The 27,838-nt window shown below is 38.2% G+C and overlaps 2 protein-coding genes across 4 annotated transcripts; both read right to left on the bottom strand.

Moving 5' to 3' along the window:
• Positions 1-1,410: 1,410 nt before the first annotated feature.
• SNRPN (small nuclear ribonucleoprotein polypeptide N) lies at positions 1,411-6,715 on the bottom strand. The gene is made up of 7 exons (XM_028122825.1): positions 6,617-6,715; positions 5,265-5,416; positions 3,316-3,427; positions 2,739-2,891; positions 2,163-2,301; positions 1,690-1,815; positions 1,411-1,585 (listed from the first exon to the last, which is right to left on the bottom strand). The coding sequence occupies exons 1-7, from the start codon at positions 6,617-6,619 to the stop codon at positions 1,548-1,550; spliced, it is 723 nt and encodes a 240-aa protein (XP_027978626.1). The 5' UTR covers positions 6,620-6,715; the 3' UTR covers positions 1,411-1,547.
• On the bottom strand, positions 6,682-27,447 carry SNURF (SNRPN upstream open reading frame). Of its 3 annotated transcripts, none has more exons than XM_088024971.1 (4): positions 27,360-27,447; positions 18,180-18,275; positions 12,752-12,904; positions 6,682-6,763 (listed from the first exon to the last, which is right to left on the bottom strand). In XM_088024971.1, exons 1-3 carry the CDS (start codon positions 27,371-27,373, stop codon positions 12,799-12,801), a joined length of 216 nt encoding a protein of 71 aa, XP_087881097.1. In that variant the 5' UTR covers positions 27,374-27,447; the 3' UTR covers positions 6,682-6,763; positions 12,752-12,798. The 3 variants fall into 3 exon arrangements, with proteins under 3 accessions (XP_087881097.1, XP_087881098.1, XP_027978627.1); XM_088024972.1 differs by having other exon boundaries at positions 12,779-12,904; XM_028122826.2 differs by lacking the exon at positions 6,682-6,763 and adding an exon at positions 10,583-12,009.
• Between the last annotated feature and the right edge of the window lie 391 nt (positions 27,448-27,838).

Here is a 27,838-nt window from a genome sequence, read left to right as displayed (position 1 = left end):
CTTCAGAGATCCTGATAAAGTACTTTGCTTAGGGCTCTAGTAACCAAGAAGTTCCATTGTAACATTCACAGTCTCTAAAATAAGTATCACATCTGTCTTATACAAACCCACTAAACCAAGGAGGACCTGGCTACTTTATGTTCCCTTCCTGATAGTGGCCACCAAGACTAGAAACTACTTTGGGAGAGACCATATAAATTTGGTGACAACTGCAGTAATTTTGAGGGTCCCTTTTCCTTTGGAGACTATTAGTTGAAAGGTCATGATTTAAAAGATGGAAATTGAAGGGGTACCTAGCTGGCTCACTCGGTAGAGCATATGACTCTTAGTCTCAGGGCTGTGATATGGATCTCCACTTTGGATATAGAGATTATTTAAAAATAAAATCTCTAAAAAATAAAAAAATAAAAAATAAAAGATGGAAATGGTGATATACACACAACCTTTTTTTGGTAAAATCAAAGAAGGCGGCATAATCTACTAGTCTGAATTTACTAAGGAGTTAAAACCAATCTTTAACTCCTATTTTATAAACTACTCTTACAATCAATAAAGATTGATTCATTGCCCAGTTGAAAGCTTAGCAGTGAAATCTAAAAAACCTCTTCCCCCTTCCTTTTAAAAGTGAGTTCATCACTATTACATAACCAACTCAAACTGGACCTAGATATTTGGGCATCTGGAAGATACCGTCCACTCCTCTAAACATTTTCAGTACATCACTAAGTGATGCAATTGGATAATTCGTACTCAAGAGTATCAACTACATTTTAGGGTATGAGTTATCTGTATTTTAAGTAACACAACTTACCCAAATATAAAATCTCCCTGGCTCCCAGTACCCAGGTTCTTCCATTAATTTAAAAATTTATAAGGAAATACTTACTGGTAGGTAGTGATGATTATTCCAGGATCATATCATCTATTCTGATCACACAAGTCACAAGGGCACTGTAGAAGCTCATCAACTGAGATAATCTTCCATGAAAAGGAGTATCTCCAATTCCAAATGCTTTGATTTAATGAGCAAAGTCTGATTCAGTACCACAGTTTCCTTCCATAGGTGGCCTTACAAGGCCTTTCATCCCATCCCTTCTTCCCTTCAGGTATGTATGAAAGAGGAAGATGCCATTATGTGAGGCTTAGCCTAGCCACTTAACCCCCTGGTTAAGGGTTTTCTTTTGTGTCAAGGTTATGGACTGATACCACTCAATGCACAAAGTGAAAGTTAGGAAGCTTAATCAGGTATCACAACCATTTTATCTTAAGAATTAAAGAGAAAATTATTTAAATGCATTGTTTAACAGAATTCACCTAGTCCATAATAACTTTAAGACCAGAAAATCCCAGTCTTCACTTTGATCTCAATAAAATCATCAGGCAAAAAATTGTACAACATACAACAGTACCTCGCAGTTTAATTGCTCTGTGCATTTATTAGCTAATATTAATGCAGCAAGGAGGAAACAATAGCTCACAAACACTCTACACAATTTCACAAGACACATTGCAGGGAAAAGGGTGACTTAGGAAGGATCAACAGTATCCTAGGGTCTTGGTGGACGCATTCCTGGGGGAGGTGGACCTGGGGGGAAAAAAAAAGCAAAATTCCATGGGACCATTAGAAAAACATCACGTAAGTATTAAGGGGCCCAGCTGGCACCACTGCACAAAAGTGTAGCCACTCACCTCTAATTCCTGGTGGAGGGGGTCTCATTCCTGGAGGGGGCATGCCTATTGGCGTCCCTCGAGCAGGGGGAAGCCCAATTGGTGGGCCCATGGGTGGTCTCATACCAGGTGGAGGAGCCATAATGCCTGAAGAAGAAAAATGGCAGAGATAAAGTCCTCATAAATAAGCTCAGCTAAGATGACAGAATAAAATACAAGATAATATTTAAAGAAATGGGCCCAGATACTAAGTAAAAGGTTGAACAATTTCTCCTGGACCATTACCATGTAAGCCATACCCAACAATAGAGTCCACATCTTTTCATTAAAAACTACTGTTTAAAAGTGGGAAACATAATCTAAGCAACTAGTTAGGTACTTAGGCTATTCCTTAGTTCAGTGTCTTCTTAAGAGTATTTTTAGTCCTCACTTCCTCCAGATAATATATTTTTCCACATGCGCCCAATTCTCTTACTTCTGTATCATTTCCTTACCGGGAGGTGGTGTTGCTCGGCCCACAGGAGTGGGTGGGGTCCCCCGTCCTGGTGGGTACTGAGTTGGGGCTCCAGCAATGCTGGCAGTGGCAGCAACTGCAGCAGCCGCTACAGTGCCTCTTCCCTGTGGAGTCATTACCTGAGAAGGCATGGTCAGATACAGTCAAGGTAAGGCACATTCTCACATTATTCAAACACAAAATAATTGGTGGATACCACAGCCTATTAAATATGAAATAATTATAGCAATTTTGTATTTCTCCCATTATTTTCATTTTAAAAATCTTGGCACACTAATACATCCTCTTAAAACCCTACATTCCCTGTTTTAACCTATTAAGTCCTTTCACATTTTCTCAACTCTGGTTTACCCATCTGTATTTCTCCTTACTCACCAATTGTGGTGAGTTCCTCTTATCACGATGGCTTTAATCCTTTCCCCTCCTAATGTGTATTTGTCTTTCAGCACCCTCTATAACATATATGCTGCTTACATAGTATAGGATGTGCTTTTAAACCTATTCAGCCTCTAGGCACCTTCTCTCAGTAATATAAAACCTTCTCCTAGTTCCTCACCTGTTGGGATGGGCCCCCAACCCCTCGGACAGGGCCTGCTAATCCAGCAGGAGCTTGGGGAATTGGAACACCAGCTGGCACTCCTCTGCCAGCTGCCCTGCCAACCCCAGGACCTCCTGCAGCTCCAGCAAGTGGTACCCGAGCAATGCCAGTCTGAAACAAGAAAAATTATTTGAAATCAAATGACTCACCAATGTTATGAATAGTCTTATTCCTAAAAGATCACTCTTCCCACTATCTTCCCACACCACCTAGCTTGTATTAATTCTATATTCAGAGGAATACACAAGTACACTATGGAGGCATTCGATTAAATGTACATTATGTCAAATTTTGAGTACATATAAATAAGCCACTCCCACCCTTATCTAGGGAGTCCCCAGCACATAGAATAATTCATCAGAAAGTCCTTAATCACCAAATATGGGCAAGTTAGCACTGACCTTAAGTGCTGGGCACATTGTACTTGACAAATGTATACTATTGTTGTGCCTCTTTGTACCCTCATTTAGCAAACATCTCAAATACTGTGATGTCCTTCCACATAATATTCTGCCCTATCCTACAGTTCCCTTACATCTTTGGGGGGTGGTCCTTCCACAGTCATGGAAACCAAGTTCTCCCCACGTAGTAACACCAGACCCAAAACCCGCTTTTCTTCACGCTCTGGCTGCTTCGCATTCTTTGGCCTATAAATCAAAAGTAAACTTTGTTAAGCTAAGTTAGAGATCACTCACTAAAATTTACAGTTAAGTATCAACTAAGACAATAATTGATGGAAGACAATAATTGATGGAAGATATTCATGCTAAACTATGACAAAACACAAAAACACTAGACTCACTGACATATAAGGGTAAATGGTAAAGCCCTTTTCCTATCAAAATTTTCCAGAATGTTCCCGCAGTGTTATATTTCAGCAAGATTAATTTATTCTTTGTTAAACAGAGATGCAAATTATGTGGCTAAAACTTTTAAGACAAGTAAACTGAAATGTGTTTTCATGTTAACATGGGAAGTTAATTTTTTAAAATTATTTTTTTAAGTAAATCTGGATGACAGCTAAAATAGTAACAATAACAGGCAATGATGTCATACCAAATGATAAAGAAAAAAGTAAGGCTTTGAGTAAGAGATGCCTATGCATTTCTGGCCTTACCACTTACTATATAACCATGGGGAATTAAAAACAAATTAAAAAAAGAGAGAGAAACCTTGTGTAGAGTCACAACTGTCAGCAGCAAAAATCATACATTCATGAGGCATATACTACATAATACAGGTAAAAGCAATTGACAGTGCCATTCAACAATCCTCACTAAGTATTATCAGAGAATAATGCACACCTTAAAGCATTATGCATGTGAAATTATCCCTATAACTTAGTGAGAAAAGGGAAACAGAAATTAATATGCCTAAAACTCTCAAATACCTTTAGAATTTTCAATATCATAGGGATTCTTGTATTTTAGGGGAAAATTTTGGATTATTTACACTTACAAAAAAACTAACACTGAAACATCCACCATCCTAGAATATCTGATATAATCCTACTTGGTGTGCGGGGAGGAGACTGAGAATACATGAAAAGGGAAAGATGAGGAATATGTTTTTTGCCTGAGAGGAACAGACTTAAGAGTACAGCAGACAACTGGCGCTGAGCATCGCCTTTTTCTTCAGATTTAATAAAACCTATGTGAAGTAGGCAAATTAAACATCTGTACGGTTTATCACGGACTGTGGAAATAAAGTAAATCAAGCCAGGTCTCCAGGGTGATGCCTCTCAAGTTCGGCCCCATGATAAAAGCCTGAAACAAAGCCATGTTGCATGTCCAGAGATGATATTAAAAGCACCAACTCAACTGCTCTGAATAGTAAGTCAACTGGGTGGAAGTAGGATGCCACTAAAATCCACCAATTTCTGTGATCTTATTGCAGATGGTCAATAGTGCCCTGAGAAAGGAAGCTCCTTGGTCACAGGTATAAACCGGGTAGCCTAATGTGGTAAGGCACAAACACAAAGGTTATTCCTGAAGAAATGAAATGGACAAATCACAAATACAATAAGGAAAGAGGGTTAAGAATGGACACCAAATCAACACTGCACATGATGATTTAGACAAAACAAGGACCATACAAAGAGGCTAGCAGAACAAATGTTAAAACTAGCCTGGCATATTCTAATATCCCAACTCCTCAACCATTAAGAACAAATTGTTATTCTTATGATTCCTTCAGTCTGAAGAAATACTACAGAACCTAACCTATCAATAACATTTTATAACTTTTTAAATATATATAACTTGATACTCTGCTCATACTGTGAGTTCTTTCCAAATTAAGTTCATGAATACGTTTGCAAACTTAAAACAGTAAGTACACTGACTTTAAGACGGGGAGACTCTGATTCAATTCAGTGATGGTTTAGGAGGTCAGGCAATAGATAAACCCTGCCACATTTTCCCTCCCTCCTTAAGTTACCCTCTATCATCTGTCTCTCACTATCCAAACCCAAAGTTGTCTTACTTGATCTTTCTGAATTCATCACAATCACAGAGGATCAAGTTCATATGCTTGTCAAAAGCCTTAAAGGTGCCAATGAAGATTCGGCCATCTTGCAAGATACATCTCATTCTATAGTCAATGTGCTGCAGCATCTTGCTGCTCTTTCCCACAGTCTGAAAGGAGTAAGAAAAGTTGTCACTCATCAGCTTGTCTCCCCACCATGTCTTCCCTATTCCTATTATCAATCTAAACTTGGTTTCCTTAACCCATCTTTCCTCCCATGTTTTTTCCAAAAATCCCTTCAGTCTCAAGATGCTGGACCAAATTTAGGCCCAGGACCACTATACTCCTCTGTGGAACCCTCTACTTCTCAGACTGTCTCCCTATGCAGTTTCCCATCATCCTAACTATATTCCCTAACTGTATTTTTTCCCCAACAGATTCACAAACCTAGTTTCATGTTAGTATTTTCTATGATTCTAATTCCTCTCCTTTCCCAATTTTAATCCCAAATCCCACCATCTTTTAGAACACTCGACCCCATGGACTATTTCTTTTTCCCTAGACACATACCCAAACAGCAGGAAATTCCTACCTCCATCAGAAACTTCCCAATTCCCATCAACCCAATGCAAACTACTGTTTAGTTCCCCCAAAGACCTTTATCCTAGTTATATCACACCCCACATCTCCTCCCATTCAGAACTTGGATCAGTGTTTCTCAAACTTCCTTCAGTTTCATTTATCCTACTAAGTCACCTTTTAAAAAATATTTTTATCCTAAATCACCCACTCCACTGAAATTTTAATATGCTGATAAATCTGTATCTCTATTTATATACTGTAGTCCTTAGGAAGACCACAAGCTATTGTAAAATCTAATATTCCTTCCACTTCTCCAAATCAATTTTTGCTGCTTTAAGGTATCTTTCCTGTTGGGAATACATGCTGTAAGTTATTTAAACTTTAACAGAACCACAAAACTGATTAGTGTATTTTATCTCTACAGACTGTTTATTATTGTATACTTCTCATGCTGTGAATTGCTAGACCCCTCCATTTTTAATGTAGACTTTATGTCTATTATAACCTGAGTTTTCCATCTACTAGATTGCCCCTTACTATTGTAAATCATAATGAAAATTCTCTTCTGTATTTTCTCACATATAAGATCCCTCTTAAGATGTTTTCATCTTTCACTACAATAGAACAACAGACACAGCTTTCCTTCAGTTGATAAATCATACAATGAGATACCATCTCTGAAGATTTATTCCTTATTTCTAACATTAAGAACCCAAAGACAACCCACACTCTGGTAAACCAAAGCCTTCCAGTTGCTTTTCACCCTTCTGTCTTAATGTATATCTTACCATGGTTGCTGTTCCACCAAATCCAATGTCCACAGTAAGGTTTCAGGATCCTTAAGACCTAAGGGAAGGCTACAGATAAAGGTATGACGCAGGTTCTCCTACAAACAATGCAAGCTTGGGGCAGAAGCTTCAAACAGTAGATGGAGCCTGCAGAGGAAAGCATGATCTAGCTGCACTGCAATCTACCATGTTTAAAAACAGGCAGACAATTTTTTATGAAAATCATTTTAACAGACATGTTCAAAAGACTTCCCATGTTCTTATACCCACCAAGTGAACACCACATTTCACTATTCCCACACCTTAACTCCCCCATTTTATGTACTTAAAATTGACAAAGTTTATTAAATTTTTGCTTTATGCAGAAATTTTTAAATGTTTCAAAAATTGCTTTTATTTCCCATTCCAAAAATTGTGATCTCTTTTCTTTCCATTCTTATTTTAGGTAGTGCTTCATTCTCTGGTCCCAAGTTAACACCGTTTCATCTCTATTTCAACATTTTGATATCCTTATGTTTAGCCATCTGAATTACTGTCCTGAGTTGGGTTAAAACCTTTGCTTCCTAGTTAAACCACCTAAATGTTTTCAAATTCAATCTCCCCCCACTCCTCAACCCTGCCAAAAGCACTTCAAAATAATGCTAGATTATCTTTCTTTGCCAGGAACCAAATGCATTATCATGTACCTGCTTATGACTTCCTACATTAAAATAGGATACAACTGAAGTATGTTTATTAGGATATATGGGCAACTTTCTTAGCAATAAAAAAAAATGCATTATTACAACAGTGTTATTTTTCCCAATATACTAATGAAAATGTTCTTGAGTCTGGAAATCAAATATAGTCAAAACTGGAAAAGGGTCTCAAGCTACCAATTATACTTATTTGAAAAGTAAACACACAAATTAGACTTGAATGGGAATTTGGCTTTATGCAGAAATGTAGCCCCATATCATAAACAAAATCTAATATAATTTTACTTTTAACAATACAGACATTAAAATTGTTGTTTTCAACAGAGACACTTTTCAAACAGCTATGTACACTGGTTAAGTATATTATGAATTATTTCAGGATGTGAAAATAAAATCATTTAAAGTGTGGGTGTGAACTATAACATCAAAACAATACTGTAAAAGAATGTTTTGAGGATACAGTTTTCCATGTGGAACTATAGGACACTAGATAAGAAGGAAAAAGAATAGTAGGAAAGAAAAAATTCAGTTACGGGTGGTAAGATGTAGATGTTGCCCCATAATTATAAAAATCTGATGGTTGTTAAATGCATTTTATGAGAATTTGGAGTAACAGATTATCTAAAAAAATAAATTCATCATTACTCAGAATATCTCTTAACCTTTTTTCTCCAAATGCAAACTGCCATGCACCATTTGTGCCTTTTTTCTGAAAGACAATCTACCTATATACTCAACATCGTCCATATTTCTCTAACATTTATCTTTAAAAAAAAAAGATTTTATTTATTTATTTGAGAGAGATCGCACAAGCAGGGGGGTGGGAGTGGGGCAAAGAGAGAATCAGACTCCCCACTGAGCAGGAAGCCTGATGTGGGGCTGAACCAAAGTCAGATGCTCAACAGACTGAGCCACCCAGGAGTCCATCCAAAATTTATCTTAACTAACTATAATATCTATACACTTGTTTCTTCTTCCATCTACCTAATTTACGTCTTTAAAGATAAATGACATCAGGGATACCCCCCTTTTGTAGCATCCAATATTTGTACATGAATTAATGTTTTGCATAAAACTGACATGTAAAGATCTCAAAAGATCTATTCAAATCAGCAGACTAATGTACCCAACCCTCCCCAAATAAATGTAGTTTTTTTTATTTGAATGCAATTAGCCAACATATGTAGTTTAAGGCCTATAATACAGATGTTCTTCATCCTGACAGGATTATCTATGAAGCTGTTTAAATCCTGTACTTGTTTATTTTTAAAGTAGCAATTTTCATTTTTTAGCAATTTTCATAATATTGTATCTATTAAGATATAAAGTCTTCAGCAATCCATTATTAACAGAAAGTAAATTATCTACAGAAATAGAAAAAATACACATAGAAACAGAAAGTAAATTAAATGGTAACCTGAAGTTGGGAGTGGAAACAGGGAATGTATGTAAATAAGCATGAAGGATCTTACTTTGGTAATGCAGCATCCTAAAAGTACCTGACAATGGTTGCAAAAGTCAGTGTACTTATGAAAAATTTAGGTGCATTTTATGGTATATAAACTATAAATCAAAAGAGCTTTTTTAAAATGTAAAATGTCAACAAGACTTTCACATAATGTACAAAGTTTGTAACATTACTTTTTATATCATCCTTAGTGAAAAAAAATAAAAACAAAAACAAAAATGCTAACCATTCAACAAGACACTATTACTGGAGTACACACCCTCTACCATCAACAATGGAGACGTACTACCAGACACTGCACCGCAAGACTGTGATTATTAGAACAAAAGGAAAAAACAGTAGGGCTAGATTTCAAGAGTTCATTTAAGGGAAAAAAAAAACGTAATCACTGAAAAGTTTCTTACGTAAGGATGTAATGGAACCCAGCATCAAATGTACATTTAAGGTGAATTTATAGTCAGTCACCTTTCCAATAAAACTTTAAAATTCAGAAACAAAATTTTACCTTCAGATACCAAAAAGATTCAAGTACAGATTTCCCTATCAGCTTCAGTTTAAATATTCTGTCCCAACTGGCATTTCAGTGAACACAACTATCAGGCTTAATTCATAGTTTAACTTAACCAACAAATTCAAACATTTCCTTTGTATAGTGGAAGAGTAAAAAGGAAAGGCCAGTCGCAGTCCTGTTTCTGTCCATCACCTAACCTGCTGAGTTTATAAACCCCTTCCACATCTACTAGATGTTGTTAACCAGTTATCAAGTATAAAAATGTACCTGGAGATGTGAGTCATAAACTAAAGAACTGGAGACCTAAAGAACTGGGAACACAGATGTGTAATATAATATAAAATATTCTATATAAATAAGAGATACACATTTTACTCACAACTCAGAATAGGGGTTGAATGAAGTGGTTAAGAAAAGACTCTCCTTAACGAATAGGACCTAAGATTTAGAAAGTTATCTCTTATTCCTAAATTTAGTATACCATAGTCATGAACACTTATAAGGGAAAGGATGTTTCACTTTGGAGACTGATCAAATTTATCTCCATAGCAAATGACAGCAATATGCCTCATGAAGAACAGCGTAAGAACAGCAACATCACATTGCACTGATGAATTAACAGTTATGATAAGTCTCCTTACATCAAAAAGCATAAGCAAATAAATGGCCCCCTGACTCAAACATCCTGAGATTCCTCACAGAAGAAGTTCTTAAACTTTTGGAAAGTCTGGACTTTCAAATGATTAAACTTTATACAAATTTAAGTGAAAAGATAAGATGGTCAAACTTGTCCAAGATACATACAACAAATGAGAAATCATATAATAATGGTAATGCATTAATGCTCACTCAAATCTGGTAAAATATCACACCCTTCACAGAAAATGTGTAGAATTTAACAAGTAAAAGGAGAAAACACAATAAATGGAAAAAAGTATTCATCCACAAAGCAATGCCAATTAAAACCACACACACACACACACACACACACACACAAAGAAAACAATTTTCCATTTTTGGAACTGTTTATTTATCAAAGAAAAAGACACACAAAGATGGTACTGAGAAACTAGCACTAGTAGTAATTATTCTTGATGGCAAACAACGCTTATGATGCTGTCAGAAAGCAATGTAACAAAACATTTAAGAGTCATACTAATGTGTATACCCTACAGTCCACAATTGGATACTTATCCTAATAAATTCAAGATACCAAATATATCTTTAAAATATAGAATATTTATAAAAGCATAGCAAACAAGTACAAGGAAAAGTAAATCATGAATGAACTATCATTTATTCATTAGAAATGATAATTATGACTATAATAAAATGAGGAAACAGTGATATACATTTAAGTGAAATAAATACAAAATAAATTCATTTAAAAGCATGATTCCAACTAAAAAAAAGCAAATGGGGAAAATGAAAGAAAAGTCAACCTTAGGCTGTGCCTGAAACATGGGTTTTAAAATCTTTGGTTTACCTCCCCATTTTTCTTGTCTATCACTTGGAAGCTTTAGATTTTTATTGTAAAAAAGAAAATATACCAATTGTTAAAATGTATTTAAAAACTACCCATCTACATTTATTCTTTAGACATGATTCTTAGACTTGAGCCTTATCCCAGAAATTTATCTGGTTCCCTACCCTGTAATGTTCACTTTCATATAACTTCCTTTATAACCCCTTTCTCTCCACCACCTTCTATAGTATCACCAGTCCCCCACTGTCCCAACTTGGTGTTTTCATCTTTAAATGTGATTCTCTAAGAAAGATGCCAGAGAACTTTCTTTCAAGGAAGAAGATAGTATTTCAAGCTTTACCTGCCATTCAATCTGTCACAACTACTCCAATCTGCTGCTGTAGTGACAAATACAGCAACACACCATACACAAATGAAAGGACATGGCTGTGTGCCAATAAAATGTCCTTTAGGAAAACAGTGAGTGGGTCAGATACTTTACTAAACCCTGCTCTAAAATAATCCCAGTAACAAGTGCTGTTTAACTAGCACATGAAACAGAGTATCAGAAAACCAGATGATCCTATATGAAGATCATAATGTATGACTTAATTATTATATGGGTGCTTGGCTGGCTCAGTTGGTAGAGCATGTTGACTCTTGATCATAAGCCCCAGGTAAATAAATAAATAATTATACTTAGGAACTTACAAGAGTGTATGAACAGCACTGAAGAGCCAAAAAACTCCTGGTTTAAAAAAAAAAATCTGCTTTTCTCACTTAATCATTTAAAAATGGCCTTACTCTGGGGAACAGCTGGGGACAATGATCAGATTCCACTGTCTGAAATCAATGCCACTGCCCTGCAATCGGCTCCAGGTAATTACTGGAGAACGCTGAGTAAAGGATGCAGCAGGGGAGAATTCTCAGAAAATCTGTTTTACATCTTTTAATTTAAAACTCAAAATAGTGGCTATAAACAGGCCTAATTAATGTGAGTTGAGAGGTAATACACCAAAACAGAAATAAAGAAAATCTAGAACAAAACTCATCAATAGGCTCCTGTCTCCTAGTTTCTAAAAAGTATATTAAACCCTTTGGATTACAGGCATTCAAATATTAAAATTTTAAAAAGGTCACATAAAACATAAAAAGACAGACTGTAAATAAATCTATATCACATTGAAAAAAATCATGGATAATATTTTTATTACATTGTCAGCTGAATCAAATACATTGATACATTGTCAGCTGATTCAAATACGTTGTTGAAAACAAAAAAGTGAAAAAAGACAAAACAAAAAAAGGAATAATTAGTAAATATGCATGGAAAATTATTTAGCTTATCTGATTATGATGTGATGTGTATTTATAATTCAGTAGGCACAAATGATATGTAATTAAAACAACCAATGCAGGTGAAAGTGTATCGTAACTGGCATTCCATTTTTTTCCATTATTTATTCAGGGTAACAGAGACTAATACTTTGAAATACAATTTAGAAAATGTACCTAAGCTAATACTTCTGATTCAGTTTGTTTTCACATCTGCATAGCTGAGTAAATGATCCTATCTAATATGTTATGCTTAGCAGTTCACTGAAGCTTTATTGAAACTACCAGGAAAAAGATGAAGTTTCTCACAAAAGGTAATTACAAAACATTCATTAGCAGGATATTCAGCATCCATTTATAATGCAGTATGTTTATATAATATTAACTGGAAAACCAATAGAAATTAAATACAAATAAACTACCTAAAAAGCATGCACTAGAATGACTGGGAAACTAAGTGTTGGGTTAAGAAGACCAAGGTCCTACTGCTTGCTTTTACTTCTTTAATCTTTCTGCAATGTGATTATATGGATTTTTTTATTTAAATTCAATTATGAAATTTTTAAGAAAAAAATGTATTTTAACACATCCCAAGTAATTAAGTGACCTCCAAACACATTATTTATTTATTCCTAACCATGACTCAATCAGTTCTAACCTGTTTTTTCACTTGGAAATCAGCTACCTGGATGTTCCAATACTGCTTTAACCACCTCTTGGTGTCTCAGCTAAGAATGCCTGTCTCAGTTCCGCCTGGAAATCCACCACAGGTATTTGCTGCTGCTGAGATCGCCTTGGGTACAGCTGACACCTATGACAAGAGCACAATATATAAAATGAATATAAATGAAAAGAGATTTTCCTATATGGGTAACAACATGAAAGAAAATATGTAGAACCTTACATTTAAGGAGAGACTCAATTAGGGTCAGAGCTTCCCATTACCTTGTGAAGAGACTATAAAGAAGAAATAGGAGTCTCTCTGTACATAGAATGTGCAAGGAACAGAAGGATACTTACTACTTTAGAGATACTACCCAAGAAACTTTAAAATAAAAAAAAAGTTCTTTTGTTTTAAAAAGCCCTGTGGAAAAACCATCAAACCATATACATTACTCACTTTCCAATCCTATCTGGAAACAATTCTTTAACCCTCAGCAACAAGAGGGAGGCATTTGCTAAGGCCATTTCCAGCAAGATATTAAGGCTGTTATCCATACTAAATACTCCAAGAAGTAACCACCTGAAACAAGGAACTACCAGAGCCCAGAATTTTAGGCTCTCAAACTATATAAACTGACTACCTATTAGTTGCAAGGGAATTCCAGACAAAAGTCCTCAGTATATCCCTATGAATCAGTAATCTGGCTGTGAATCTGATTCTGTAAATTATGATGTAGAAGTGTTACTGGCTAGCAAGACAAGCATTAAAAAAAAATCACCAGCAATTCAGCCCTTGTTAAGTGTGTGTACACTTACATGTGCGCATATATATGCATGTGTCTATTTATCAAACTACTCAATAGATTTGGAAATGGCCCTGAAAAAAAGATATTCCACTATTTTTCTACAGTTTTAAAATGGCATTTTTAACATTCTGTTAAATAATAAAGAATTAGGTTGGAATTTCTCCATGGCTCATGGAAGGTAACCTCTAAATTCTCAAATTTACCAAGTGATAGAAGTATCTTCATTATTCTTGGTGGCGCCTTGGATCATACCTGAGTTAATGCTAATTAGATTATTCAGGACAGGGGCTGGCCAAGCCACAAAGACCAACTATGTGATTAGAGTGTGGGGCCCATGGGCAACCACATGGCCAATGATTCAATCATGTTTAAACAATGAAACTCTAATAAAAACTCTAGAAGGCAGGGTGCCTGGGTGGCTCAGTTGTTTAAGCATCTGCCTTCAGCTGAGGTCATGATCCCGGGGTCCTGGGATCTAACCATGTTGGGCTCCCAGCTCAGCAGGGAATCTGCTTCTCCCTCTGCCTCTCCCTACCCCCTGCTCATGCTCTCTCTCTCAAATAAATAAATGAAATATTAAAAAAAAAACCTCTAGAAAGCACCCACAGATCTGGTGAGCTTCCTGTTTGGCAATATACATACATTGATGAGCTGAGAGTATTACAACCTAAGGACATGAAGTTATGGCTCTTGTCCTATGAGTCTCTACATTTGGCTTATCCTGATCTGTATCCCCTAGAGTAAACTTAATAGTAAGTGTAGTGCTTTTCTTGAGTGCTGTGAAAATCATAGAACCTGAGGAAATAGTGGAAACCCTGAATCTCTATCCAGATGCTGAGAAGTGCAGGTGGACTAGAAACTCTGGGGCTTGCAGTTGGTATCTGTTTTGAGGGTAATCTTAGGAGGGACTGTACCCTTAACGTGTCAAAACTGCACTAACTCCATTAAGAGTCTTCATTACATTGCTCATGCTTTTTAAATTGTCCCATTTTTATTTGGGTATTCTTAGTTCCAATCCTTTATTACCAAATGGCAACTAAGAGTCTGACCTAATATGGTTCTGAAAGTGTTTCAGAGAAAACAAAAATATATTCCTTGGCCCTCTTAAACTCCTATTGGAGTGTTCCTCTTGGGTTTAACCTGAAATTCAGCTGCAGACTGAACTAAAACCAAGAAAATAAAATGCAGTACACGTAACATTCAGTTCATAAATGCAGAATATAATTTAGAAAGACATATAAAAGGGTGCATAAAATAGATTATCCAGAAGAGTCTCCAGCCCCAATCTCCAAATTCTCTCAAATTTACAATACACCAAGAAACAGGAAACACATTCACCAGCCCCAAAAATCAAAAACTGATTTACTTGACAGATCTATCAGAAGATGGTATAATCATCAATTCCAAGAATAAAAACCAATGAGCTTCTATTAACAATTACTGTTGGTCTGTGAGAGGTTTCATCTGCATCGTTTTGGTTTTTATTCAATTTGGTTTTGTATCTTGGATGGAACATGAATAGCAAATCTTTATTAGCATTAGAACCAGTACCACACAATTTCTCAGGAATACTGACTTTTAGCACTTATGGTTTGGGAAAATGTGGGATATTGATGGATTATCAAAATAAACAGACTGTTAACTATCCCAATCCTGAGAGAATTCTGAGCATGTATTATGCAAGGCTTAACGAGTATCAACACTGCTTACCCATTTTATAATCCACTTACTCTCAAAATGGAGATAAATGACTGGGGAAATTACACTATTTCCCTAACTCAAAACTCCCCTGCCCATTTAGCACCCTGTAGTATTTATATGTAATATAAACAGCAGAGGCCAGGAATGAACTTATTTCTTCTTTGAAAGCAACAAAATGTTTCCACAGATTTGAACAAGAAAATGACACCTAAAGAGGTCTTAAAGAAAATGAGATTACCTGTTATGCTGGTTCACACTGGTCCTGCATAAGATAAGAACTATAACAAAATTTAACTATGACAGAACCATTACCCACTAACAAAATATCCTCCCCTCAAGAGAATCCCCCATACCTCAACCACAATCTCTAAACAAACTCAAGATACTTCCAGAGATTCTGGGTAAAAATACCACTTTTAAAAGCTTTTAAGTTACAAAAGACATTACCATACAAGAGAAAATTAATATGGCAAAAAGTTTATTATAAATGATGAATTATAGGGGCAACTGGGTGGCTCAGTTAGTTAAGTGGCCAAACTCTTGATTTTGGTTCAGGTCATCATCTCAGGGTTGTGGGGTTGAGCTCTGCTAGAGCTCCATGCTCAGCAGGGAGTCTGCTTGAGATTCTCTCTTGCTCTTCCCTTCTCCCCCCCTCACTTACACATGGCAGGCATTCTCTGCCTCTCTCAAATAAATAAATCTTTTTTAAAAAAGAACAAATTACATAGAATATCCATTCGCAAAATACTTCTTTTAAAGAAATTCCCAAAATAAAAATGTAATAAAATAATGAGCTCAGAAGAATAAATAAACAGGGAAAATGGGGAAATTGTTGGCCTCACCAGTAATTTGAAATGTGCAAATGAATATATTGCAACTTTACCACATAAAATGAGCAAATAACAAAAATAGAAGACAAAATTCTACCCCCACTTTATAACATCTTTGTTTTTTTATTTTAAAGACTTCATTTATTTGACAAAGAGAGATCACAAGTAGGCAGAAACAAGCAGAGAGAGAGGGGAAGCAGGCTCCCTGATGAGCAGAGAGCCAGATGCACAGTTGGATCCCAGGACCCTGAGATCATGACCTGAGCCAAAGGCAGATGCTTAACCAACTGAGCCACCCAGGCTCCACTATAACAGTTTTTTAAGAAAGTTTTATATTTGAGGAACTGAAATAAAATGTAAATAATTAATATAGATAAAGAATATTAACTTTCAAATTGACTGCCCTTATCTTTGTTGATGATAGCAAAGAAATGCAAATCTATCAGTAAGCTACTGATAAATGAAATTGTTATTAAACCACCCATACTCTACAATCTGTAAAATAAATGAGGTATTTATATGCATTGAAATAGAAAGATCCCCAAAGACATACTGTTGCAGAACAATAAATCTCGCATATGTAGAGATCACAAGTTGGGGCGCCTGGGTGGCTCAGTTTTAAGCCTTGATCCCCAGGTCCTGGGAGGGTCCTGGGATCAAGTCCTGCATTGGGCTCCTTGCTCCACGAGCCCCACGGGAAGCCTGCTTCTCCCTCTCCCACTCCCCCTGCTTGTGTTCCCTCTTCGCTGTGTCTCTGTCAAATAAATAAAAATCTTTTAAAAATATAAAAATAAAAAAAAGAGATCACAAGTATGCCTCTCCTTCTCCCTGCTTGCATGTGTGCATACACATGAATGAACAGGAAAAGGTCTAACAATATAGACATCTACATACCTGTGGATTATCTCTAGGGAGGGAAGGGCAATGGTAAGTTGAAGTAGATACTTTCTATCTCAAAGTTAAGTGTTTTATAAAGAAACGATATTCATGTATTTTTAATATTTGTAATTTTGGAAAATAACCAAATAAAACAGCTTTGGGAAAGGGAAAAAATGCTACCCACTGATTCTGTCAAGATTTGTGATAATAACAAAATGCAAGATCTAATAAATACTGTGTATGTATCATGTCATTAAAAATGTTAGTATGTTTTGTATTAAAATCACTCTTCTGGAAACCTAAATTTAAAAGTGCATGGGGGTGCCTGGGTGGCTCAGTTGGTTAGGTGTCTGACTCTTGATTTTGGCTTTGATCAGGATCTGGGGTCCTGGGATGGAGCCCTGCATCAGGCTCCATGCTTGGTGGGGAATCTGCTGGAGATTCTCCCTCTTTCTCCCCCTCTGCCCCTCCCCCAGCTTGATCTCACACTCTCTTTCCCTAAAAGGAATAATTAAATCTCTTAAAAAAATAAAAGTGTACCTCTGTGTAGATATCCTATGTAAAGAGAGGAACAAATGTATACATTTCAAGGTTTTTTTAAGATTTTATTTATTTATTTGAGAGAGAGAGCATGAGTGAGAGAGTAGAAGCAGGAACAGCAGAGGGAGAGGGAGAAGCAGGCTCCCTGCTAAGCAGGGAGCCTGATGCGGAGCTAGATCCTAGGACTCTGGGATCATGAACAGAGCGGAAGGCAGTTGCTTAACCGACTGAGCCGCCCAGGTGCCCCACATTTCAAGTTTTTAATTGGATAAATGTACTAACCAAAAATAAAAATCTGAATAATGCGGTATATGTATGAATACATAAAGTAGCCTTCGGTCAATGAATAAAAAATTTTGCAAACATATAAGTGATTTAGTAACATAAATAAAACAGAAATCTGTAAATATCAAATTTGAAGGATGTAGAATTTTATTGATAAAACTCACCTACACATTTGGGAAAAAATGCATTTTACTAAAATTTAACCTAAGTTAGTACTACCTGATTAAGGTTGACTCAACCATTTTGCCTTATCTTCTATATTATAAGCATAGGTTTCTTTCATTAATTAAATTCATTTCAGTACCCCTCATTGCATGATACTCTATTCAACTTTGAACAAGAATTCTAAACTAAATTGATTCTCAACCCAGACTATACTCACTCTTGGTTGCTCAGTGAGGCTGTCCTTCTACGTTTGACTTGGACTTCCACCTCTGGTACGTGCTGTTCCGTAGTCCGTCTCAGGTGTAAGCGGTCCCTGAAGCAGAAAGAGGAATTTATTTTGTAAGACTTCATCAACTTTAAAATAACCACTTATTTAAAGGTTGTATTTATTTTTAAATATTTTATTTATTTATTTGCGAGAGAGAGCAAGTGAGAGAGTATAAGCAGGGTGAAGGGCAGAGGGAGAAGCAGACTCCTCACTGAGCATGGAGCCCGATGTGGGATTTGATCCCTGGACTCCAGGACCATGACCTGAGCTGAAGCCTCGGCTTAAATGACTGAGCCACCAAGGCACCCCTAAAGGCTGTATTTAGAACTATATTTTATATAATGGAGTTTTTAAAGTGCTTATAATATAATTAAAACAAGGTACAGTAGTAATGTACATCAATTGTTATCAATAAAAATGGTGGAAAAGTAACATGGCAAAATTTTAATGAAAATATCCTCTAATAGTCAGGATCTATCCTAAAACCACTTTCTCCCTTTAGAAGCCCCTTAACATCAGGGTCACTTGGGTGTCTCAGTCATTTGAGCGTCTGACTCTTAGTGTGGGCTCAGGTCATGATCTCAGGTTGGTGAGATGGAGCCCCATGTCGGGCTCTGTGCTCAGCAGGCAGTTGGCTTGAGTTTCTCTCCCTCCGTCCCCCCCTCATAAACACCCTCTCTCTTTCTCTCCCTCCCTCTCTCTCAAATAAATTTGTAAAAAAAAAAAAAAAAGAAGAAGAAGAAGAAAGAAGCCCCCTGGGGTGCCTGGATGCCTCAGTTGGTTGGGTGTCTGCCATTGGCTCAAGTCATGGGCTTGGGCCCCACATCAGGCTCCATGTTCAGCAGGGAACCTGCTTCTCCCTCTGCTGCTCCCCCTTCTTGTTCTCTCTCTCTCTGTGCCAAATAAATAAATAAAATCTTAAAAAAAGAAAAGGTCCCCTAACATCAGAAAACTGGGGGGGGGGGGATATATCCAAGAATTAAGCAAAAAGAAAATATTTCCACTTATTTTTATATTATGCAGAAATAAAGCTATATATTTACAGAGATATACTTATATGCACTAACCTACTACCCATACCTACATACCCTCAAAAAATAGCAATGTTGATTCCAAAACTGGTTTGAAAACATTTTTAAAGATATTTTAAATTTATTTATTTGAGAGACAGAGCGAGGAGGAGCGGGGGGGGGGTGGGCAGGGGAGGGAGGTAGGCAGAGGGAGAGAGAGAAGCAGATTCCGTCTGAGAAGGGAGTCTGACCAGGGACTTGATCCCAGGACCCTGAGATCATGACCTGAGTCAAAGGCAAAGGCTTAACTGACTGAGCCACCCACGTGTCCCTGGTTTGAAAATATTTTATTAGGACGGATCTTTTAGTATAATGGAATAAAGCATAAAGTTTAAATTATAAAATTTCTACTTAAGCAACCTCCTGTGCAAATGTTTTCCTAGGATTTGTAAAACAATAAATAAAAGGGATGCTTAAACAAAAAATAAATACATAAAACCAACATAGCTACCACCATCTTATGATCTCCAGAGCAGCTCAGAAAATGGCTGCTCAAGGGATCTGAGCATGTTATCTCCCACCTGGGTCATCCATGTTAGAAACTATAGGAACCACTCTTACAACTGCAATTTAACAATGCTAATCAGAGAGGATAGAGGAAAAGCATTTTACAAAAGTCATGCAATGTAATATTTCCCGGGCAGAATTCATTTTTTAAAATATTTTATTTATTTGACAGAGAGAGAGCAAGCACAAGTAGGCAGAGTGGTGGACAGAGGGAGAGGGAAAAGCAGGCTCCCCACTGAGCAGAGAGCCCAACATGGGGCTCGATCCCAGAACCTTGAGATCACAACCTGAGCTAAAGGCAGCCACTTCACTAACTTCACTTCATCAGGCTCCCCTCCCTCCAGGGCAAAATTCAAAGAAGCATCGCCAAAACTAATTCTTTGAACACTTGCTATTTTCAAATTCATGTTAGATTATGCAAAATAACCCAAATAGTTTTTCAATAAACCCAAGTTGTTTTACTGCTTCAAAAACTTTAGTGTTTCAGTCAAGCATTAGAAATCATGGGCGCCTGGGTGGCTCAGATGGTTAGCGTCTGCCTCCAGCTCAGGTCATGATCCCAGGGTCCCAGGATTGAGCCCCGCATTGGGCTCCTTGCTCAGAGGGAAGCCTGCTTCTCCCTCTCCTTCTACTGCTCCCCCTGCCTGTGCTCTCTCTCTGTGTCAAATAAATAAATAAAATCTTTAAAAAAATCATTTAAAAATCACAAATGTACATATCAGATTTTTAAATGATAAAAGTATATAATTTGCTAGTCTGCTTGACCTTTGATTAGGCAATGGTTTCTTAGATACCTGAAGTACCAGAGAAAGGAATCCATAAATTGGATTTCATCAAAAGTAAAATACGTATTTGCTTCAAAGGACACTATTAAGAAAGTGAAAATGTACCTGGCCAAATGGGAGAAAATATTTGCAATTCACACAGCTCAAGAATGCTTACAACTCAATAATAAAATGAAAAAACTCCACTTAAAAATGGGTGAAAGATTGGAACAGATTGCTTTCCACAGACATAAAAATTTGTATCAGCACAAAAAAAGGTATTTAATTATCAGTATAGTTATTAGGGAAATGCAAATAAAAACCACAAACATACTACTTCATACCTCCGGAGTGGAGGAGGAGGTAGAGAAACTGGTAGTGGGAATGTGAAATGGTGTAGCCTCTGACACTTCCTAAAAATGTGAACCACGTAGTTTAGCATTTGACACTAATTCAACTCCTAGAGAGAGTAAAATATATGTGCTGCCAAAGTGAACACAAGAGGGAGTAAAAAAAAACAAAATCATATAAACTTGAGTGTGAATTTTCCTAGCAGCTTTAATTGTAAGAGCCAAAAAGTGGAAACAACCCAAAGTACAACCACTAAAAGATGGATAAACCAAATATGGTGTAGTATGGTATATTCAATACAATGGACTGTCATTCAGTGCCAAAAGGGAATGAAGTATTTATTGATGAAACATGGCTTCACAAATATATTTGTTAATATTATATTAAAATTATATAATAAAAAGAACTATCATAGACCTCTAGGTCATAGACCATCAATTATGATTAATCTAATAGTATAACTGAAAATAACCCATTACCAAAAAATTTAAAAAAATAAAAATCTTCAGTTCCTTTATCCCTTCATAGCAGTTGCTCAGTATGAAAAAGTCTGAGTTCATGGAAGAAATGAAACAGTACACAAAATTATTCAATTTTCTAAATCCATTTTTAAAGCTACATGTATGGGGCATCTAGGTGGCTCAGTCGTTAAGCATCTGCCTTCGGCTCAGGTCATGATCCCAGGGTCCCGGGATCGAGCCCCACATTGGGCTCCCCGCTCTGTGGGAAGCCTTCTCCCTCTCCCACTCCCCATGCTTGTGCTCCCCCTCTCTCTGTGTCTCTCTCTGTCAAATAAACAAATAAAATCTTTAAAAAAAATTAAAGCTACATGTGAAATCATCAAGGAGCAGCACTGTTTTCACGATATAGAAAGTTTGTATACATACATGTGGGTGCATTTATAATCTTCCTACTGCATTCACAATCTAGAAACCAGCTTTTGGAAAATAAGCATTTAAAGGAAAAATAGAGAGGTGCCTGGCTGACTCATTCCATGAAGCATGCAACTCTTGATCTCAGGGTTGTGGGTTCAAGCCCCACATGGGTGTAGAGATTACTTAAAAATAAAATCTTAAATAAATCAGTAAACAATAAAGGAAAAAAATGGGGTTTGTTGGCTCAGTCGGTGGAGCATGTGACTCGATTTCAGGGTTGTGAGTTCAAGCCCCACATTGGGCATAGAACATACTTTAAAAAGTTAATCAAAAAAACATGGAAAATGTTGTATGTGCACAATGTTAATTTTTTTGCTCCAAAATTACTTTCATTAAAAAAATAATACTAATTTGGAAATACAATGAGAAGCAACAAGTGATGAGATCACATAATGTTTTTCCAAATAGCCTAACATTTTGTCAAATATATAATATGCCTTACATCTGCCCCCCCAAAAAAACTAATAAAAATTCAACTACTAAGATCTCAAGAATGAAAAATAAAAAAAGAAAATGTGAGGTAATCTCAGTCTACAGATCTTCCCATAATCATGAGAAAAATCAGTGCCTCTAAACCAAAACCTGTGGAACCATCAAAAAGAAAATTCTAAGCCAGCCAGCATTCAGGAACTAGAAGGCAAAAGAAATGACTCCCTTACACAACCTTTGTTAGTGAGAGAGACAACCTTAACCATCAACAACTCTTAAGCTTTCTGGCTCTGGGCCACAAAAGTGGAAGGGGCAAGGGAGACCAGCAATAAAATCCTAATGTACACTAAGAAAGATAAAAAATCTCATTGTCCCTGTCATGTTGAGTCAATACTCATACCCTACTTAATTCAAGGATTCTTTCTAAATATAGCTAAGTAGCAGAGTACAATGTCAAAGTAAGATTAAACTCAAAATGGATTAAAGACCTGAATGTGAGACCTGAAACCATAAAACTCCCTAAAGAAAATATAAGCAGTAATTTATTAGATGTTGGCCTTAGCAAAATTTTCCTATAGAGGTCTCCTCTGGCAAGAGAAACAAAAACAATTAAACTATAGGGTCTACATGAAAATAAAAATCTTTTGCACAGCAATGGACAACATCAACAAAAAACAGGCAATCTACTGAATGGGAGAAGATATTTGCAAATGATATATCTGATAAGGGGTTAACATAATGTAACGTATCTGATAATGTAATGTATCTGATAAGGGCTTAATATATAAATAACATAAAACCCAACACACACGTGCACATACATGCCCACACACACACACAAATAAAAAAAATCCCATTAAAAATGGGCAGAGGAACTGAATAGACATTTTTTTCAAAGATATATAGAGGGTCAACAGATACATGAGATGCTCAACATCACTAATCATCAGGAAAATGCAAATCAATACCACAATGAGATATCACCTCATACCAGTCAAAATGGCTAGTATCAAAAAGACAAGAAATAACTCTTTGTAAGGATGTGGAAAAAAGAAACTCATGCACTCTTCGTAGGAATGTAACCTGGTTCAATCACTGTGGAAAACAGTATATAGGTTCCTCAAAAATTTAAAAATAGAAATAGCACATGATCCAGTAATTCCACTTCTGATTATTTACCCAAGGAAAACAAAAGCACTAATTCAAAAACATACATGCACTCCTCGGTTGACTGTAGCATTATGTATAATAGCCAAGATAGTAAAGCAACCATCTAAGTGTCTGTCAATAGATGAATGGATAAAGATGCAGTATATAAATACAGTATTACTCAGCTATAAAAATTTTTTTTGCCATTTTTGACAAGATGGATGGACCTAAAGGGTATTATGCTAAGTGAAATAAGTCAGAGAAATTCAAGTACCTTATTATTTCACTTATATGTGGAATCAAAAAAAAAAAAGAACAAAAAAAACAGAGACACCCAAAAGAACAGAGATGAAACTGGTGGTTACCAGAGGGGAGAATGGTGGGGAGGGGCAAAATAGGTGAAGGGGAGTGGGAGGTACAAGCTTCCAGATATGGACTGAGTAAGTCAGGGGAATGCAATAGGGAATATAGTCAATGGTATGTATTTTAACAGCACTGTATGGTGACAGAGGGTAACAACACTTATGAACACTGCACAACATAGAGAGTTGTTGAATCACTACGTTGTGCACTTGGAACTAATGAAGCATTGTGTGTCAACAAAACTCCAATTAAAAAAAAAAAGTAACTTTGAGGCCTTGACATCTTAAATGTGGAATTTTTAAAAAAACAAATCTGACAACATTCAGAGGAAAGGGCAGGAATAAAGATGTAGCATCACCACATATGGGGAAAGTATTTCAGTAATGAAACATGTGACAGATGCACTGGGCAAACCAATATAATACAAAATAATCTGAATAAACCCAAACCAGACAGTACCTTGCCTTAGATAGCAATACAACAATCCCTGGACTGTTTCCTTGCCCTAAACCACAGAAAGGGTTCACACTGCCTCGTCATTTTCAAAAAGCCCTGATACTAAGCCAAATATTCAGTGGGCAAGGCAGAGACCTTGAAACCTCAGAGGTCTTCCCAAAAGGATCCACCATATTGAGATCCTGAGTCTGCGTGAAAAACTACAAAATGGCTGATCAGGATAATACACGCTCATTTTGCAAATAGCCAAAACGATCAGAAGTTAAAGCAAATTATAATTATTTGAAACGGTATGTGTCTACAAGTAGGAAAAAATGAGCAAACCGTAAGTATCACAGATTCCAGCCTCCTGCTATTTCTAAAACTACTCAAAAAAATTCCACAACAAAGCTTTCCAAGTCTTCTAGGTTTATGTTTTCCTTAATTACATTGCAACTTAGCACAACCATATTGTTTGTGATAGAGGGAAAAAAAAAAAAAGCAAGCCCATCAACATTCCGCAAAGAAAAACAAAGTCCTTGAAAATGGTCCCCTTCAAAAGTGGAATACAGAACACTGGAATAGTTACTTTCTTAATTATATATTCTCACCAAATTTTCATAGTAGGTCCAACTTCAAAATGATGGGTCAAAAGCATCACTTTAAAAACCTGACTAGGGCAAGAATTCCCTAATCCAACGTATACTTACAGCCGTGTAGCATTCCACTTTTCTGATTCTTTGCTCTGTTCCCCTTCAGCAAAGAAAACTTACAGGTCTCAGCTCCTAAAAACCCTGGAGGAGCCCTGATCCCCGATTTAAGGAAACGGTATATAAAGGCCGCATCACAAAAAGAACATCCACAGATTAAGAAATATGACACTCTTAAAGGTGATGCAGTTGTGCAAGTATCGAATCTGTAAAGTGGAAATCAAATGTAATTAGGGGTTTTCTAAAGGGTTACTGAATCCCCTTTGAATATTAAAGAGACTGCTCATAATACAACCTAGGGAATCTATAAAAATGAAAAGGTGGACCCCTATAAGTCAGAAAACATTTAAAATCAGCACCATTGATAGGGGCTGCCTTAAGTAATAGCACTGTGGATCACGGGATGACTTCGCCTTTCTTGCCCTGCCAGCAGGCCCCCATCTCTCCCTTCTCCGGCGCAACAGAAAAGTAGGGGCACAGCATGGCTGCCAGTCTAGGCAGGCATAGAATGTACAAATCCATTGCCCCATTGCCCCCTCCACTCCAACGTGGCCTTAGGGAAGGGGTGGCCCAAGGTACAAGCTCAGCAATTCCATGTCTTCCTTCCCTCCACGCACTGCAGCACAAGAAGGCAGGAGCAGCCGTTACAGCAGACAGGTGAAGGGGTAGCTGCCAGCCCCACCAAGCGGACGCTGTGCAAACCCCCTCCCCCGGTGCCCGCCCCATTGACGGGCGGAGACAGTGTCTTCCCAGTTGCGCCTGCGCACCCAAAATCCCGCATCCTTCCCCACTGCGGCACTTTGGGGAAGGGGCAGCTTGCCCACGTTGCCAGCCTCCTCCCCTCAGCACTGCGCTGTGAAGGTGCCGCCGCAATTGCTGCCTGGGAGAAGGTGCATAGACTACCCTTCCCCCACTGCGGCACTGGGGGAGGGGTAGGCTGCCCCCCACCCTGTCACGCCTGCGCAGATCCGCACATCTGCAGCGGCAGCCATCTTTGGCGAGCCGCACAATGGTCGTGACGCGGCAGTGGACCCCTGAAACCCTTATTCCGAATACAGGAAAAATCAGTGCAGATAAGACACGCCTCTGCAGTGTTACATCCCAGAACGTGGTACAACTCTCACAAGTTCATAAAGCAAACTCTGCACACCATATCCCTAATCTTACAAAACCACAAAAGCGAGGAATTATGAAGGAGTAAAATATCTAAAGCAAACATTTGTGCAGCTATCCCTTCAGGTGAGTAATGGATAGCAGGTTCGCCCTAATATAAACTCTTTAGACTGCCTCAGATTAGAGAACAATTGAACGGTCTCCCCTTTCCCTCAAACTAAGGGTTGTGGACCACTCGCTGCCTTTTCCGTCAGCCCACCACCAGACTACAGATCCACTGCCCTCACCGCCTTTTACTGCGTTAATTCAACCACCACCATGGCGGCCACTCTCCAAGGTTCCCACACACCACGACTGCCCCCAACACCACCCGATCGCCCCTCCCGTCACCACCATCATGGCTGCCTCACCACCCCCACACATACCATACCCAAGGTGGGTCACCCCTTTCACCGTGCTGCCCTCTTTGTATCACCCTCACGGTGGCCTCCCTGCCACCCCCCTCCCAAACACCACCATGGCAGCCACCCCCACTGCCCCTTACCACCTCCGCCCCTCCCTACCACCACCACGACGGTCACTTCGCTGCCTCCCCCCCAACCACGGCCACCATGATCACCTTGTTAGTCACCCTGCCACCTCTTCCATATCACTGCCATAGTGGCCACCTTGTTGACCCCCAATCCACCTGCACGGCCATCGTTGCTACCCCCTCATTACCATCACAACCAAGAACAGCCTACCTTCTACTCCCTCCCACTACCACCATGGCGGACACCATTGCTACAACCACGATCACATCGTAGTGGACACCTCACCCTAAAGACCCATCCTTATCACCACTGCAGCCACCCTACTACCCCCAGATACCACTGTCACCAATACCCGATGCCCTACCCTGTCACCCCCTCCTTGGTAGTGTGGATTCCCCACTGATCCCACCCCGTCATACCTTCCCCTGCCTTTTGCACCACAGCCATCACAATATACCCTCCTCAACCACAGTCATGGCCTCATATCTCAAGGACAAAGGGCCACTCTAGAAAGGATCTGATGGGACACGATACAGTGGCGTATACCAATTGCAATAGGACACAGCATGGTCAGAGTATCATCCAGGGAGGTCCAACCAATCCCCAAACCTTCAAAAATGTACCATTCAATTCTCCAGGACAAAGAACTTTAGAGCCAGATTCCCACTATATACAATAATACTTTAAGTTCTACAAACTTGGAACACTTGAACAAACAAAAATGATTATTTCCCAGGCTGTCTCTAAGGGAAGAGATCCACACGGCTAACCTGGCCCGCTCCATCGCGCTGCTAGCCGCTCCTCAGTACAGACCGTCAGGCATCTCCGGCGACCGCTCCACTCTGCGCTTGAGTCACCGCAGCAACACCAACTAATCGCACCAGTTCCATATGCGCATGCGTAGCAAAGCTCCACTCCGGCTTTGGCTGCGCAACCGCAACAGTTTGCCGCAGTGCTGAGGTCCTGCCGCAGTGCAGGGGTGCCAGCGCCCCTGCTAACTGGAATTACCGGGGCGTGATGTGTACTGGACTCCAAATAGCCAAGGCATTAGCGCCTTAAGAGAGGGACTTCAGGGACACCACCACGACCCTGGGGTTCAATGGCAAGGTCTTTTTTTGAATGTCTGTAAAATGTTGAGGAAATAATTCAAATCTTTGCAGGCACCATGGGCCAGGCAATCCTGATTTACAATCATCTTCATGTTTTCCTACACCATGTCTGAAATGCTGATTTGGAAAAGTTAAATTGA

The sequence above is a fragment of the Eumetopias jubatus genome, unplaced genomic scaffold (genome assembly GCF_037043125.1).
Source record: "Eumetopias jubatus isolate StellerSeaLion01/CBP00866 unplaced genomic scaffold, mEumJub1_p1.0 scaffold_7, whole genome shotgun sequence".
Taxonomy (NCBI): domain Eukaryota; kingdom Metazoa; phylum Chordata; class Mammalia; order Carnivora; family Otariidae; genus Eumetopias; species Eumetopias jubatus.
Note: the sequence above shows the minus strand (reverse complement) of the source record. Positions and strands in the feature narration are given on the sequence as shown.

Excerpts from the sequence above, each read along its gene's own strand:
- SNRPN (XM_028122825.1), bottom strand. Across the intron at positions 2,892-3,315 it reads AAGGACCACCCCCCAAAGAT|ACTGGCATTGCTCGGGTACC; the intron begins GTAAGGGAACTG and ends TTCTTGTTTCAG. Across the intron at positions 1,816-2,162 it reads CCGAGCAACACCACCTCCCG|GCATTATGGCTCCTCCACCT; the intron begins GTAAGGAAATGA and ends TTTCTTCTTCAG.
- SNURF (XM_088024971.1), bottom strand. Across the intron at positions 12,905-18,179 it reads GCCTCACTGAGCAACCAAGA|GTGTCAGCTGTACCCAAGGC; the intron begins GTGAGTATAGTC and ends CTCTTGTCATAG.